The sequence below is a fragment of the Rana temporaria genome, chromosome 3 (assembly GCF_905171775.1).
Source record: "Rana temporaria chromosome 3, aRanTem1.1, whole genome shotgun sequence".
Classification (NCBI taxonomy): Eukaryota; Metazoa; Chordata; class Amphibia; order Anura; family Ranidae; genus Rana; species Rana temporaria.
This window is the reverse complement of record NC_053491.1, coordinates 175,834,784-175,852,617: the sequence shown is the minus strand read 5'-3', so window position 1 is coordinate 175,852,617 and position 17,834 is coordinate 175,834,784. Positions and strand designations below refer to the sequence as shown.

The window sequence follows — 17,834 nt, the reverse complement described above, 5'->3', positions numbered from 1 at the left end:
CCAAGATCTACGACACAGATTAAATGTTTATTTAAAATGATGCTGATAAATACCTTATTTCCTATCCCCTCTGTGCGGTCATGTGATCTCCGGTCGCTCTCCTTCCCTGATCTAAGGGCTGTAATCCCCCTCTGACATAAGACGGCAGGTCACGTGACCACTGTGTTGTCTGCTCAGCCCCTCCCACTGCATCCCTTAGATCAGGGAAGGAGCCCTGCAGAAGGTCACAAGACTACACAGAGGCAATCTAAAAGTAGGTATTTAGCGCCATAGTTTTAAACAAACATTTACACTGTGTAGTAAACCTTGGTATAACAGAGGGGCTAGCAGTAATCCTACTCTGACTTCACTGCCAGCTACTAATATCAGCAGGATGGGTGGGGAGGAGATCACTCACACACAAAAGCTGACAGGCAGGGAGGGAGGGGGAGAGGGGAGAAACTGCGGGATAATGGAGTCACGTAACCTGACGATGGTAATCATGGATCAGCAGCTATGATTATCATGGTCAGTTTACATAGGGGAACATAGAAACAGGCATGATCAACCAGTTTTTTTTACAGCATAGAAAGGGGCAAATTAGACAGCACAGGCGCTATGCTGTTTAACCTGCTTTAGAGAAACAGGATTGCTTTTTTTTAGGGTTGCAACCTCTTTAATGCTGCGGTATATGAATCCTAAAAGATAGCTATGTAAACTGTAGCTTATTCTTATTAAGGAAGAATGTTTCTTACTGTAGCAGAGGGATAATTTCATGATTTACAAATATTACACTATTCAGTGTTTTTCCTATTATTTTTTATGCCTGTTATCCTTCTGATCAGGATCACTCTGGGTTGTTGGTAAAGCAAAGGGCAAGCATTTACTGTAGATCACATATTTTCAGCCTTAGTAGATCAAACACATCCAGTTCTCATATGCTATAGAACGGTTTTCATTTTTGTTCTAACTTATGTCTTTTATATTAAGTATAGAACATCCTTTTATTATATTGCTTTTTTTGGACAAGCCATTAAAATGATCTAATATGTGGTCTTTGGTGCCACAACTATTAGTGCTAACAATGAAATTCCAAACCATAAAAACATAAGTAAAACATCATCTGAACAAAAAGGTGAACACAAAATAAATAATATTTTTTTACAAAGAACTTCAGAGCTTTCCTTATTTTATTTAGTCATGAATCTCTACTAACCGGTATGTCTGGCCTTGCTACCAGAAGGACAATTTTCCTACATTCGTCACTGGAAAGTAAAATCACTGCCTCCTCTCTGTTCTGGATATCCTGGCCATTAATCTGCAAAAACAAATGAAACTTGTAAATGAGGTGCTATTTTCACAAAGTAGCATGCAACCAAAAAGAAAATATTTGTTCATTTGTGCCAAGCATATGGACAGCAGGAATCAAGCAGTGGGCTCATTGTCAGACATCGGTGGTAAATACCTGCACTCAATTATGCGCTTACCATACGAACGGTATTGATCGGTGAAGGATGGCAAACATCAGAGGAAGCAGTTATGTTCATAAATGTCCAAGCTGCACCCCAGTAACATACATCTAGCAACACAATTAACCAGCCTCTGACAGGTGACGTTCATCTTTCTCCGTTCAGAGTAATGGAAGTGTCACTCTGAGATAATAGTGCTGGTGGAAGGAAGGATGGCAGTGCTACAGCTAAAATCAGTCATACTGCAGGCTTGCGCAAAGCCAATTAGAAAGCTACACTATTATCTCTCATGGGGCAGTGCTTAAAAGACAATGTTGATTGTAATTCATATTTATCATTGGAAAATCCTGTAAAACCACTCCAGTGCAGAGCAAACCAGAAATGATAAATAGACAATTAATTTTATAAAAATTATATATTTTTTTCTGCATTTAATTTAGGTTTTAGCAGTGCAACATATAACTAGGTACATACATAACCTAGAAATAATTGGATGGCTGTGTTGTCAGCTCTGCCTGTTGTGCAGAAATATACAAAATGAATACCAATCATTAAAGAGGTTCGTTATTTTAATATATTTCATATAAAATAAATTTAAAAAGAATGGATATTTCTGTGGTTACTAAAGAGATGGCTGAGCCTCTTCTATACATATGGTGCATGACCTCGAACATCTGTATCATGATTCATGACCAAAGAGGCAGTAGATCAAGCACATACGTGATGAAATAGCAGGGCTTTGCATCACAGAGAAAGAGACCCAATTATAATAATGAACATCCCAGGAGTTTAGGTAAAAAATGATCTCTGTGGGAAAATAAAATGCTCTACAAGCACAAGTTTTCATAATTACAACTAATTTTGTGTAGGGACAATTCATTTTGAAAGCTCCTCTGCCATGCAGGCTTTCTGCTTATTCTCAGATTTAAATAAGAATTGGTGTCACTGTAAATCATATGTCAATACTCTATAGTGATGCATTTATATCTTGTAATGAACACAAAGCTATGATTATAGATTGTTATCATTAGATTGCAATAAATATAAAAAGATCATTTCTGTAGAATGTCAACCTTCATATAATATTTTTAGATCAGAGGAATAGCTAAAATCTGATTAAAATCCTAAAGTTGATCCAGGGAAAATCTGATTGCCTCTCGGGGGATCAAGAAGGAATTGTTTCCCCTGCTGTAGCAAATTGGATCATGTTCTGCTGGGGGTTTTCAACTTCCTCTGGATCAACTATGGGTATAGGATTGTGTATATGGGATTGTATTTATTTATTTATTTAGTTTGATTAAACTAAATGGACTTGTGTCTTTTTTCAACCTGACTAACTATGTAACTATTAACCTGTATTTTCTTAATCTAAGACACTAATAACACGTTCATATAATAGTTTATAGTCCATCCCTCACTGTCATACTTACCTTCTACTCTCTCACCCACAAGCATGGCTAAATACCCAAGACTTCCTGTTGACTCATGTCCATTTCATTTTTAAAGATCTGGGTGCCTGATTTATCAGTCACTGCATTGTCTTGGATAGGGAGACCTCCTTAGCTTTGAACAGATCGGCTTTCTTTAACTTGGGTGGTCTAGCTGGCTCTTGGGTAAATCTGTGACAGGTCCACTTTTTAAGGCATTTATGCACTGATTGGTGTGACTGATTCAAATACTGATTGAGATAATTAGTCAGTAGGAATGAGCTGAACACCCCCCCCTTTCGGTTCACACCAGAACCTTCGAATGGACCGAACGTTCGCTCGAACATTTAGAACCCCATTGATGTCTATGGGACTCGAACGTTCGAATTCAAAAGTGCTAATTTTAAAGCCTAATATGCAAGTTATTGTTGTAAAACGTATTTGAGAACCCAGGTCTTGCCCCAGGGAACATGTATCAATGGAAAAAAAGTTTTAAAACTTTTTTTCCATTGATACATTTTCCCTCGGGCAAGACCCGGGTTCTCAAAGACGTTTTCACAGGCATACTATAGACACCCAGCAGGTACAATATTTAAAGGAATTTTTCATTTATTTTTATTTTTAATTTAAGCATCATTAAAATCACTACTCCTGAATCTTTAGGTGCAAACTACAGAGCACAAGGCCAGTACACACCAAGTAGCTTTAGGTGCAAACTACAGAGGACACAGGCAATAAACCACGTAAGAATACTGCAGTTAGCACAATCACCTGCCTGCCAGTAAATTCGGAAGAACTGATCTAGCTAAACTATACAGTGTATAAATATATGTACAACACCTGGGATGCATATATATCCTCTACACACTATAACATTAACTGACTAGCCTGCCTGCTCTATCTACCTGGAATAAATGACACTTTCTCTGTCCTCTCTTAACCACCGCAACACACTACACAAGGTCGACCTGCAGGCGGCCTTTTATAGTGTGGGGCGTGTACTAAATCCCCTGAGCCATAATTGGCCAAAGCCACCCTGGCTTTGGCCAATTATGGCTCTCCATTTTTTGCAGGCTGTGATTGGCCAAGCATGCGGGTCATAGTGCATGCTTGGCCAATCATCATTCAGCGATGCCGCAGTGAATTATGGTCTGTGAAACGTAACTCGAATTTGGCGCGAACGACCCGTTTTGTTCGTATTACGATCGAACATACGATGTTCAAGTCGACTGTATCAACTATGTCATTTTTGATTTTGTCTTTAGTACCACTTTAATTAAACAAAGCCAGTGAAATACTGAGGGAAGTATATGTATATATACTCTTCAATAGTTTGTGGGCCATACAATATTACACTAATGGGGTGTATTTAAAAACAAAATAAAGCACATAGGTCCATCAAAATTGCAGGTAAATTGCTTCTATGCAAATGAGCAAAATGAATTGTTCTCTGGCTATATTCTCTGCAAATGTATTGCTATTCATTGTGAATGGGGAAAATACTGTGTTATGATCACTAAGGAGTATACCTACCTCCTATGATACTCTGTGTCATATAGTAGAGTCCTGATGTGTAATCAAGGAATCATAAGGAGAATTCGATTTTCAAAGTGTTTTTTATTTTCTCTAGAAATTGCAAAAAATTTGTATCAAGATGCATCCCCTTAGGACTTCAATGAAGCATACAGCTTCATACAGTTTGGGTTTCATAGAATTTAGGTAGGAACCCCCCGCAAATCGAATCCTGGGAAGATTAGCTCATCCGCAATTCTGAATATCAAGAAAAATACTTCAATGTGGATAGATATTTAGAAAAATATTCTGTTTTTGAAAAGGAATCATTTATTTAATGAGGAAAAGATGATCCACACTCCGGTCCTTGCTCTTTAAAAAAATGTTGAATTTATTAATAAGCCACAGTGAACAAATGAGAACAGTTGATGTGTTTCAGGCTATACGGTCTTAGTCCTAAGGGTATGACTAAGGCCTTATAGGCTGAAACGCGTCAACTGTTCTCATTTGTTCACTGTGGCTTGTTAATAAATACAACGATCTTTTAAAGAGCAATGAGCGGAGTGCGGATCATCTTTTCCACATTATTCTACTCAGCCAGCGACTGAGGATCGAGCACCTGGGAGCTCTGCATTCTATGTGATGTATGGTTAGTAGCACTGACTTTTTTGATTGTTTATCATTTATTTAAGCCACAGGTATAATTGTAGCAGAATTTTGATAATTTATTTAAGTTACTACGCAAACCATCTGGCCATAAGAAAATACACAGTTGATGCAGAGGATGATAATTTTTGTTTCAAAACAAACAGTAAATGAATGTGATATGTGATCTTCATGCTGTTAACTTCTGCTGAAATGAATAATGATATTGCCTAAGCTCCTATCACCCCATCACAGCCCTGTCTACTAGTATACATGTTTTAGGTGATGCTATCTTTTCAGTGCAGTCTATTTTTCATTTTGTTAGCCCTACAGGCTTATGGATGAATATATCTAACGCTCAAAATAATGTGTATAATTTAAGATTAGCCCAAGTGGAGACAACGTATTCAAACAACATATGGTTCCTTTGATTCTCAGGGATATGTTTGACTTACATTACTGTAAAGGTAGTGGAAATTGTTTAGGAAGTATACTTTTCACTTAACTGAATTGATATCTGAGGTTCCCATAAAAGGGCAGTATGTCATTTCACATTAGTTCATTTTTACCCTGTGTACTGAAAAACACACTTAACTTCTAAGGCTGAATTTCGTGATCAACAATACTGGATACTGAATTGCCAGTAAGGCCGATGAGGTTAGACTATAACTGCAACTGTCTAATGACAGTCTCTACTGACAGTAGATATCTTCAACATAGTAGCTCAGATACATCAGATATCACCATGACTTTTTAAAACTGATGTTGAATTATTCTTAACCTCTTATCCACCGCCCGCCGTCCCTGCCAGTCACATTTATACAGTAATCAATGCATTTTTATAGCAGGGATCGCTGTATAGATGTGAATGGTCCCAAAAATTTGTCAAAAGTGTCCGATGTGTCCGCCGCAAAATATCGCAGTCATGATAAAAATCGTTGATCGCCATTCGCCGCCATTACTAGTAAAAAAATCAAAATAAAATAAAAATGATATAAATCTATCCCCTATTTTGTAGACCCTATAACTTTTGCGCAAACCAATCGTGTATTGCGATTTTTTTACCAAAAATATGTAGAAGAATATGTATAGATCCTAAACTGAGAAAAATTTTGTTTAAAAAAAAAATTATATTTATTATAGCAAAAAGTTAAAAATATTGTGTTTTTTTTTTCAAACTTGTCCCTTTTCATTTGTTTATAGCGCAAGAAATAAAAACTGCAGAGGTTATCAAATACCACCAAAAGAAAGCTCTATTTGTGGGGAAAAAATGATAAAAATTTCATTTGGGTACAGTGTTGTACGACCGCACAATTGTGATTCAAATTGTGACAGGGCTAAAAGCTGAAAAATGGCCTGGGCAGGAAGGGGGTGAAAGTGCCCAGTAGGCAAGTGGTTAAACAGAAACTGCAGGGAAAACAGAGGATTTAAGGTGACCAAAAAGGGAGGGCAAGAGATAAGGTAGGAGATTTGAAAGAAACAAAAAAACTGTGGATGGAAAACAAGCACCCAGTGACATTTTAATATGCTCCTGCCACTAGTTTTATAGTCAACTCAGTACATATAACATTTGGTAAAACTGAGTAGCACAAGTTCTACAGATAACCTTTCCTGTAAACAAAATGTAGGTTGGGATTGCTGACTTTTGGTTCTACAAATGCTTGTCACTTGGTTATCAGCTGATCCTGTTACTTGAGTGCTTTGAATCATAAACTCAGAATAAGTTATGACATTTCTTTGACTTTATTTGTTTGAATACTTATTCCAATTCTGTGACCCAGAAGTCTTTGAAGCCAGTGTCAGGATTACAGCCAAGCAACTAATTTCTTCAGAAGAAACCCTTCACCCTTATCACCCTTATTTTTTCTGTAAAAAATGTCAAGATTTCTACTGTATGCAAGCTCCTACAAGTTAAAGAATGATTCTAGACAAGTAGGCATCATCATGTTATAGATAGTTACATTGGGCCAGCTTGGCCACTGTAACTATGTATATGACATTCCTGGCCGATGCCACTGAAAACTGAAAATCACTGAAGCTGACACTGCTACTTCAGCGATCTTCACTTGCTTCTGGGTCCAGTGGCTGCTTTCCTGCATTGTGAACACAGAAGGTCCTCTGCTCAGTATGGGCACCGGTACACATCAGTGCTGCCAATTAGTGCCCATCACTGCTGCCTATCAGTTCCTCCTCATCAGTGCCACCTATCAGTGCCACCTATCAGTGCCACCTATTAGTGCTCATCAGTGCAGCTTCATCAGTGCCTCCTCATCAGTGCCTATCAGTGCAGCCTTATCAGTGCCCATCAGTGCGGCCTCATTAGTGCCCATCAGTGCAGCCTATCAGTGTCCATCAGTGCAGCCTCTTCAGTGCACATCATTGAAGGAGAAAAATTACTTATTTGCAAAAATAAGCTAAGAATTTTTTTTTTTTTTAACATTTTCAGTCTTTTTTCGTTTGCTTAGCAAAACAAAACAATCGAGTAGTGAATAAATACCACCAAAGAAAGCTCTATTTGGGTGAAAAAGTACAGTGTTGCATGACCGCGCAATTGTCATTTAAAGTGTGACAGCACTAAAAGCTGAAAATTTGCCTGAGCAGGAAGGGGGTGAATGTGCTCAGTAGGCTTGTGGTTAAAGTGTACCTGTGGTCATAATGTAAAATCATATATTGATTTTCACATTGTATCTCAATTATTTCTAGTCTACTAATAATTAATCTGAATAATCTTTAAATTTAAAATGTACTTTGTGATGCACCCCACACATTTACTTATTTTAAATCGGTGATACCTATTCACTATGCCCTGTGAGTAGGCGCTGCTGTGTTACACATTTCTCAAAGCATGTCCTATCAATTACCAAGGGGCTGAGAGGAGGAATTTCAGAAGGCAGAGTCAGTCCAAGAACCAATGCTTGCAGGCAGTAAGGTGCCATGGGATATGTAGTCCTTAGAAATTGAAAGTAAATAGCATATGAGAAGCTGAAAAGATGTTATTAGCAACTATTGTTTGTATTTCTATTACAATGCTGAAGTTAAAATGAATGTATATGCTGTGACCTTAGATTTCCTTTAACCTAATAATTCATAACATTGCCTTTACAGTTCATAAACTTGCTTTTCCAAGTTATTTAATAATTATAGGGATTTATAGATTAGCATATTTATTGGGGGACTTAACAAAAAGTGTCTGAGGCACATTCTATTTCAATGTGTAACAGCTCTGGTGAACGTGAGTGAACCACAACTGTGGCTAGCAAGGAATTTCAATGCACCTCTCTATGTGAGAATTCAGTATTGCACCCCAGGCGTCACTCCACACAAACAGGAGTTTGGGGGTTCTCTACATCATCTCTTTCTCTCACATAAAGGGATGCGTTGAGCTACTAGGGGTGAGCGCATTACAACATGCGACCATACCCTAGACTTAAAAAGATACAATACACTAGGAGATTCCAATGCACAACTGTATGCAAGGGATTATCAGTATTGGACCCCAGGTGTCACTCCAATCTGAGAACAGGAGTTTGGGGGTTCTCTACATCATATCCCTTAAACATACTGTAGTGCATTAGGCCACTAAGGGAGTAGGTATAGAATACCTTCAACCCTTAGCATAGAAAAGTTAGAGCGGACATGTTCTGTAACTTAGGGCAAGGCCCCTTTAACAAATAGAAACTTATGTCAAGCACATAGTTAGTAAGAATAGTGGTAACTAATAGCAACAGCGTAAGAGAGGCATTTATAGCTCAGGTTATTGGAAGTATGTTCCTTTAAGATGTTCCTCAGCAAGCAACCATAGCCCAACAGCAAGTCCCAAGTTAAGATGATAGTTTACAAGCCAACATTAGATAGTATTTGTTAAGCAACAATATCTGCAGCAGATCTTCCTAAAGTACTACAAGTAAAACATGTGCTACTTATCCGGTTGTAGGGCTTGAGACAAGGGATTCCGTAGTGTAGGATGTCTACCAGGAATTTCTCTTAGAGTGCCAGCAATAATGGTTGTCTGGAAGTGGATAGTATAATAGCTATGTAGATGTGGAGATTCTTAGTATAGTTGATCTGTAGCGTGGAGGGGCTGGCAGCAAGAATGTAGCATGGCCGAGCTACGGCTGACAATAATAGAACGGTGTGTGTCAAACAGGCCGTTCTGTTTATAGTAAGGCAGCATGTGTGCCGAATGCAAGTGATTGCATTCGGCACTTCCGCGTTCCAGGCTGGAACGCACGCTGCGCCGGGCGATGATGTCATTGTGCGGTCGCCGCGCTGCGCTCCAGTGTGGAACGCATTACGGCGCCAGGCGCCTGTTACAAGATGTGATCACAATGTCTAAATTTTCTTTTCATTAGTACGATTTTCGGACCCAAAAAATCTGAAGAGCAAGACTAGGCATGCTTAGAAATGAAAGAGCACATACAAAACAATTCAACACATTACGTCACTTCTGACGTTGAATTCTGTGATACGAAAATTTTCTGATGGCGATTTGAGACTAGCATGCAACAAATAAATGATGACAAATCTACCAATAATCTGATCATGTATACAAGACTGTGGAAAGAAATCAGTATTTAACTATCGATTTTCTGCATTCCAAAATGTCAACTAAAATAAGGATAAGCTGATCAGTTGCTATGGGCAACAAGATATTTTCTTGATTTTGCTACATCAGCACCCTAGTGTCCTAGTACAGTTCATCTCCATGGCCCAATCTCTTATAATACACATAACGAAAAAATGGTGATCAAAACGCAGTGGTTTCTTTTCAATTACAATGTGTTTATTGCAGCCAAACTCTGCTTTTTTCAGTCTTTCCAGTTCACAACTGCACAGCTAATTATGATAATTGAATGTGGTGGCTCTTCAGTTTGCCCAGATCATACATTTCTTTAATAGCTAGTATGATCATAAAAATATACAGTAATCCTTGTGTCATAGCAAAGGCTTTTGGGGCTATCAGATGTGGATCATTAGCTTTTCTACCATACAGTAAAGTGCTTCAAAAAACAAATTACACACATAGTAGAGGATATTTTTAGATTCCATATGTTATAAAAGTTGCATATTTAGTGGTCACATTCGGCTGCTGCTGTTGACTGTATCATTTGTTTCAGGTAATAATCACACCTGCATACAAATAATATTGATGTGTGCTTAAAGATTTACTTTTACTATTTTTGGCTAATTTAGATAAAATAGCTTTTGGCTGGTTGTGAAACAGACTGTGAATGGATCTTAAATTATTTTCAGAAATATTTTTACTCATTATAGTAATAGCAAACATCTGACTGCTATGTAGTATAGCAGATTAAAATAATATGGTAAATAAGCTCTTGTTTTAGAAACCTAAATAAATACTTATCTATAAGAATTATCAAGAATGGCTGTGGATGTCTGGTGGAAGAACTGCTTATATTGCTCTATAGGCTTGTTTGTGGGGAGTTAAAGGGGTTGTAAAGGTTTGTTTTTTATTTTCTAAATAGGTTCCTTTAACCACTTAACCCCCGGACCATATTGCTTCCCAAAGACCAGAGCACTTTTTGTGATTCGGCGCTGCGTCGATTTAACTGACAATTGCGCGGTCGTGCAACGTGGCTCCCAAACAAAATTGGTGTCCTTTTTTTCCCCACAAATAGAGCTTTTTTTTGGTGGTATTTGATCACCTCTGCGGTTTTTAGTTTTTGCGCTATAAACAAAAATAGAGCGACAATTTTGAAAAAAATGAATATTTTTTACTTTTTGCTATAATAAATATCCCCCAAAAATATATAAAAAAACGTTTTTTTTCCTTAGTTTAGGTTGATACGTATTCTTCTACCTATTTTTCGTAAAAAAAAATCGCGTTTATTGATGGGTTTGCGCAAAAGTTATAGCGTTTACAAAATAGGGGGTATTTTTATGGCATTTTATTAATATTTTTTGTTTTACTAGTAATGGCGGCGATCAGCGATTTTTTTCGGTACTGCGACATTATGGCGGACACTTCGGACACTTTTGACACATTTTTGGGACCATTTGCATTTTTATAGCGATCAGTGCTATAAAAATGCATTGGATTACTATAAAAATGTCACTGGCAGTGAAGGGGTTAACACTAGGGGGCGGGGAAGGGGTAAAGTATGTCCCTGGGTGTGTTCTAACTGTAGGGGGGGCCTCACTAGGGGAAATGACCGATCTTCTGTTCATACATTGTATGAACAGAAGATCAGCATTTCTCCCCCAGTTTACACACACAGCTCCCGGTCCCTGCTCTGTAACGAACGATCGCGTGTGCCCGGCGGCGATCGTGCCCGCAGGGCACGCGCACGGGAGTCGGGGGCGACTAGTGGCCTGCGCGAGAGCCGATGTTATATTACGTGCTCTCGCGCAGGGGAGCCGACTTGCCGCCGTAAAACGACGGTGGGCGGTCGGGAAGCAGTTAAGCTAGTGCATTGTTGGTTCACTTACCTTTTCCTTCGCTTTCCCTTCTAAATGTTTTTTTTTCTTTGTCTGAATTTCTCACTTCCTGTTTCTCCTCAGTAAACTTCACACCATCATCCAAGCGGTGGTTAGTCAGCCAGAACAGCTTACTGAACAGCTTACTGAGGAGGAACAGGAAGTGACAAATTCAGACAAAGAAAACAAAGAAAAAAAACATTTAGAAGGGAAATCAAAGGAAAAGGTAAGTGAACCAACAATACACTAGCTTAAAGGAACCTATTTAGAAAAAAAAACCTTTACAACCCCTTTAAGCCTAATCTTTTTTTTTTTTGACAGCTCTGGTTGGAGCCGCTGTACTACTGATCCAATGTTAGTGCAGCGATCTCCCCTGCTTCTCTTTTGTGTTCTGACAGGGGGCGCCCCCCACCAGAACACTCTGGAGACTTGATATACATTGCTGCGGGTACAGAAGATTAAGTACGGTAGTTAATTAGGTGAAAACATATGGTTAGTGCTTAGTGCATGGAGGGATCCCATTCTGTCACTGGGAGTGAGGTGGCAGAGAAGTGCTGAACTGGTAGTGCAGGAAACAAGCTCAACAGTGTCCCCCTCTAAATGCTACATTCAGAAGACAAGGTGTGGTTCACGGGAAGATATGAATGTGTCACATGTGTGTTTCTAAGCTGGTGTTTCTTCCCTAATGTTGAGTTCACAGGACCGTGGTTCTGCTTGGCATTATTGAGAGCTTACATGAAAGAGGTACCTCCATGTGCAGGGAGAGTAGGCACTTCCCCTTTTTGCAAGGTAATATCATCAAAAGAACAAAAATAAAACTTTATATATTTTGTCATTGCCAGAAAGCAGGCCCATAGTAAAAATGTAATATTAGTTCTGGTCCATATGGGCTAAAAAGGTGTGAAAGCTGAAGTGGCTAAAAGCCTGGAAGTTCTAAACTAAATTTTCAACCAAGTGTGTTCATTTGTTGAAGCAATATTTACACACATTTCCAATTAGCTTTATTGGCCCCATATTTGGCACTGTTGTACCGCTATTAACATTATGATTTGTGAAAATGTGTTTTATGTACTAGGTGACAACCATGGATTTCATTCATATTAGGGTTTGACGGACAAACTTTTCCTTTTCCCATGAATACCAGGAAGATTCTACTTTTTAAAACAGCATGATAACTAAATTAAATTTAACGCTAATAGCAACAAAAAAGGTTCTTCAGCTAGGCCTGTTTTGCAAGTGGTTCTGTGTTGCTCACCAATCAATTAGTCAAACTTAAATACAAAGTATGGAAATCTTTTCAATAGTGTGCAATTTTTTTTAAATGTATATACACTCACAACATGCAATCTTAAAGCGTTTGTAAACCCGCATATACATTTTTTGGCAAAAGCCATAATGAGCTAGTATGCACCGCATATTAGCTCATTATGAAATACTTACCTCGGTACGAGGTAGGGAACTTACCTGGTCCACGCCGAGCCGAGCGTGTCTTCCGGGTATCGCCGCTCCAGCGCTGTGATTGGCTGGAGCGGCGATTACGTCACTCCCGCGCATGCGCGCGGGAGATTTCAATCCGGCATGGGTCAGCCGAGGATCCCCCTGCGCATGCGCCACTGCAATCAGCGGCGCATTTTGAGGGGAATATCTCCTAAACCGTACAGGTTTAGGAGATATTCTTTATACCTACAGGTAAGCCTTATTATAGGAAAAAGTAAAAAATGTGGGTTTACAAGCACTTTAAATAACATTGCATCAGAAAAAAGCAATTGCCAAAAAAGCTGACTGTAAAATTCCTCTGTTGAGCCTCATGTCTGAGCTGTGGAAAACTTTTAGTATGTCTGCATTCTGGCTGCGCCAGTCCACAAATCCACATGCCAGGATACCTGGCTTGTTTAAAAGGTACCAAGCAAAACTCTACTACATTGACTTTAAAGAGGTGTTCCAGCCTGGGTGAAAAAAATTAAAGTCAGCAGCTCACCTGTCCAGAGAGCTTGCAATGTTGGCACCCCAGCCGATCTTGGGATCGACTTGTTTCCACAGCCATTCCTGGTAAGGGAACCCGGCAGTGAACTGGTCCACTACTGCAGCTTCCGGAAGTGGGGAAGGGGACCTGTCAAAAAAATGCTCCCCCTAAAAGGGGCCAAATGTGGCACCGGAGGGGGGGAGGAAGCATATAAGCGAATGTTCCATTTTTGGGAGGAGCCCTGCTTTAAATAATTGTTGAAGTAGACAAAACTTTGAGTTTTGTTTACTGCTGTATTTTCTGTTTTCTGTTGTCCAAAATTAAACATGAAATTAATAATCCTTTAATAGACTATAGAGTATATACGGTGTATATATATATATACAATATGTATATGTATGTATATATATATATACATATATATATATATTGTGACAGGAAGTCAGGTAAATCTGTGGGTGTTGTCACTGATGGGACATACATTCCTGCCTTGTTTAGACGATACACAGATGGTTATCGGGCGTCGGCTACAAACGTAGTTAGAGAAAGGCTAAAGGCTGTTGAAAAACTTCAGCTGTTCAGAATGAGGCAATTAAGGCCTCTACAAGTAGTCCAAAGGATTACCACTAATTTGCTGCATAATTCCTAAGGCTTTGAGAGTAGGAGAGCAGCGTACTGAAAGTCTCCTGAGGAGGTGAGGAGACCATTGATTTTTCTGTGTGATAAAAATCAAAAGACTATTGTTTGTGCTGTATGACCAGCACTGTCTGCCCAGCACTAGGCTGAGTCAGACTCCATAGATAGGTTCCTGTGTGGAAGGTAGATGCCCAGAGTGGCTAGAGTTTATTTTATGTTTGATTTTGTTTATGCTGTTTGGATGCTTGCAATTGTTTTCCAGCAAGATGGAAAAATAAACCAAAAACTTTGTTTTCAACCGTCTTCGACTGCCAGTCTGTATAAATTCAGTGTGTGGTGAACCCATCCAAGGGGTCACACACCCCGCTACCGAGCTAACCCCTCACAATATATATATATATATATATATATATATATATATATATATATATATATATATATATATATATAAATAAATAAATAAATAAATACAGGCAGTCCCTGAGTTACAAATATCTGACTTACAGTATCTCACAAAAGTGAGTACAGCCCTCACATTTTTGGAAATATTTTATTCTATCCTTTCATGTGACAACACTGAAGAAATGGCACTTTGCTACAATGTAAAGTAGTGAGTGTACAGATTGTATATCAGTGTAAGTTTGCTGTCCCCTCAAAATAACTCAACACACAGTCTAAACTGCTGGCAACAAAAGTGAGTACACCCTAAGTGAAAATGTCCAAATTGGGACCAAAGTGTCAATATTTTGTGTGGCCGCCATTATTTTCCAGCACTGCCTAATCCTTTTGGGAATGGAGTTCACCAGAGCTTCACAGGTTGCCACTGGAGTCCTCTTCCACTCCTCCATGATGACATCACAGAGCTGGTGGATGTTAGAGACCTTGCGCTCCGCCATATTCTCTGAAAAATGGCCAAGAAATCATAAATTGTATGTAAACTTATGAGCACGACTGTATGTACACTGAGCAAAACTATAAACGCAACACTTTTGTGTTTGCTCCTCTTTATCCTGAGTTGAACTGATCTATGTACACAAAAGGTCTATTTCTCTCAAATATTTTTCACAAATCTGTCTAAATCTGTGTTAGTGAGTACTTCTTCTTTGCCAAGACAATCCACCCACCTCACAGGTGTGGCATATCAAGATGCTTATTAGACAGCATGATAATTGCACATGTTTGCCTTAGGGTGGCCACAATAAAAGGCCACTCTAAAATATTAAATGCACATTTTTTTAACCTTAGCTTCTAAAATATCTACTTTAAAGGGGTTGTAAAGGTTTGTGTTTTTCACCTTAATGCATCCTATGCATTAAGGTGAAAAAACATGTCACGGGCCCCCCAGCTCCCCCCCCTGTTTTACTTACCTGAGCCCGTTCATCTGCTCTGCGCGTCCACCGTGTCCTCTTCTCCACAGAGTCTCGGCGTTGATTGGATAGATTGATAGCAGCGCAGCCATTGGCTCCCATATCCCATGTCAATCATATCCAATAACGCGGCCGCTGGAGGGCGGGGTTGGGTCATACACTCGGTGGCTATGGACGCCGACTGTATGACACGGGAGCACACCCACAGGGTAATATCCTCAGGAGAGAGCTTCCCAGAGGGGGTTAGCTATTGTGGGGAGGAGCCGTGAGAGCCGCCGTGGGACCCCAGAGCAGCAGGATCAGGGCCACTCTGTGCAAAACGAACTGCACAGAGGAGGTAAGTATGACTTGTTTGTTATTTAAAAAAAAATCCTTTTCAACCCCTTTAATTATGACTCCTGAGATTATGTATTTTTTTTGCAGCATGGATTACTTTAATGCATCACAAGTTCTAAAAATAGAGTAGCAAATAAAGAAGAAGCCTCTGACACTGACCTGCAAAATCCTGTCTCCTTCTCGAATGCGACCATCTCTTGCTGCAATACTTTCTGGAGCGACCTAAATGAAAATGAGAAATGAAGGGAATGAGAATGAATCTTTTAGCTTATTGATAAATTATCCACTATTATACAAGTATAAACAACTGTCAAGTGGATGCTAGATTTGATGCTATAACATTTTTAGTGATCTTTAGCGGGAAACTACTTTGGTCCTCTTATGTAGGTAAAGAGTGTCCATAAATAGGGAAATTTCCTGGCAAGAACAAGTAATAAAATGTCTGCCCATCCTCAATGCACTGCATTTCTCTGTGACCCAACTCACTCTTCTTACTGACACATATAATAGATGAAAGTGGAACACTTATGTAGAAAAGAGAACAAGGAAGCGAGACTTTAAATTAAGTACGCGGAGGGTCAAGTGTTATGTGGCATTATAATTAACATATCTATAATATATGTAAAAGAGTAGGACATTTGTCTCATAATAATTCATATTTGATAGAAAATTAATATACTACACATATACCAGTAATTATATATATATATATATATATATATATATATATATATATATATATATATATATATGCAGTATACCCAGGTATATGTGCACAATTCCATCAAGATTCCTATTGGACACTTTACTTATAATATTTGTTTGTACATTGGATAGATGTACTGCTTTAATCTAACTGGTGTGCATGTTTCTACTTATTGTTAATGTTATATGCTGGTTGCAGTAGTTTTTCTGCTCCCCATTACTTTGTTTAGACTCTGTTTTTCCCCTGGAAGGAAAAAAGTAATCTGACTTTAATCTAATCTAAAAAGTACTTTTTTTCCTCTGTTCACAGAGGCCCTGTCTCCTGGGTGGAGGCACTGCTGCCTTTATTATTAAACCTGTTCTTTTACTTACTGATGGTTCTGGTTTTCTTATTTACCAAAATGTTTAGTACAATATCTTGTCTAAGGATAGCCAGTTCTCATAACCCTCCAAAAGAGGGCTACATACTCATAACCATTTAATTTTGTTGTTTTTGATACTACGGGGGGGGGGGGGTGGTATTTACTAAAGAGAATCTTCACAGAATCTAGTGCAACTATGCATAGTAACTATCGTATTTATCGGCGTATACCGCGCACTTTTTTGCCCTGAAAATCAGGGCAAAATTGTGGGTGTGCGGTATACGCCGATACCCGCTTTCCCGCGCCGAGTTTGAATACTGCGCCGACATATACCGAGCGCAGTACACTCGGGTATAGTCGGGCAGTCTCGGCTCCTTCCGCGCTCACGTCCTGGACGTACAGGACGTCAGCGCGAGAGTTGCCGAGCCTGCCCGACAATACACGAGTGTACTGTGCTCTGTATATGTCGGCGCAGTATTCAAACTCTGCGCGGGAAACGAGCAGGGAGGACGCGAGGACGCCGCAGAAGGATGCCGGACCCGACGAAGAGGACACCCGAAGCCGCAGACGGACACCGGACCCGACGAAGAGGACACCTGAAGCCGCAGAAGGACGCCGGACCCGACGAAGAGGACACCCGAAGCCGCAGACAGATGCCGGACCCGAAGAGGCCGCCGATGGACACCGCGCAAGACACCAAAACTGTAAGTACAAAAAAAAAATTTTTTCCACAGGATTCGGGGCAACTTTAGGGGTGCGCGGTATACGCGGGAGCGCGTTATACCACGATAAATACAGTAATCGGTTTCTTTCTTCAGCTTGTTCAATTAAGCTTTGACAATAAGGCCCCTTTCACATGTGCCGTATGTCCGCATTTTCATCTATCAGTTGCGGATGAAAACAGGACATTCATTGGTCCCTATGTGATTGCGGGAGTCAGCGGATGACCATGTCCCAGTTTTCTTATGCCATGTGATAGTATTGGGAGCACTTAG

The 17,834-nt window shown here is 39.5% G+C and overlaps 1 protein-coding gene across 2 annotated transcripts in view; it reads right to left on the bottom strand.

The window, feature by feature from the left end:
- PDZRN4 (PDZ domain containing ring finger 4) overlaps positions 1-17,834 on the bottom strand; it is a 183,065-nt gene that overhangs the window by 15,243 nt on the left and 149,988 nt on the right. For both annotated transcript variants that reach the window (XM_040343868.1, XM_040343867.1), the window contains exons 5-6: positions 15,932-15,994; positions 1,196-1,297 (exon numbers count right to left, since the gene is read on the bottom strand). In XM_040343868.1, the coding sequence (XP_040199802.1) occupies positions 1,196-1,297; positions 15,932-15,994 (165 nt within the window). The remainder of the gene's footprint in view (positions 1-1,195; positions 1,298-15,931; positions 15,995-17,834) is intronic.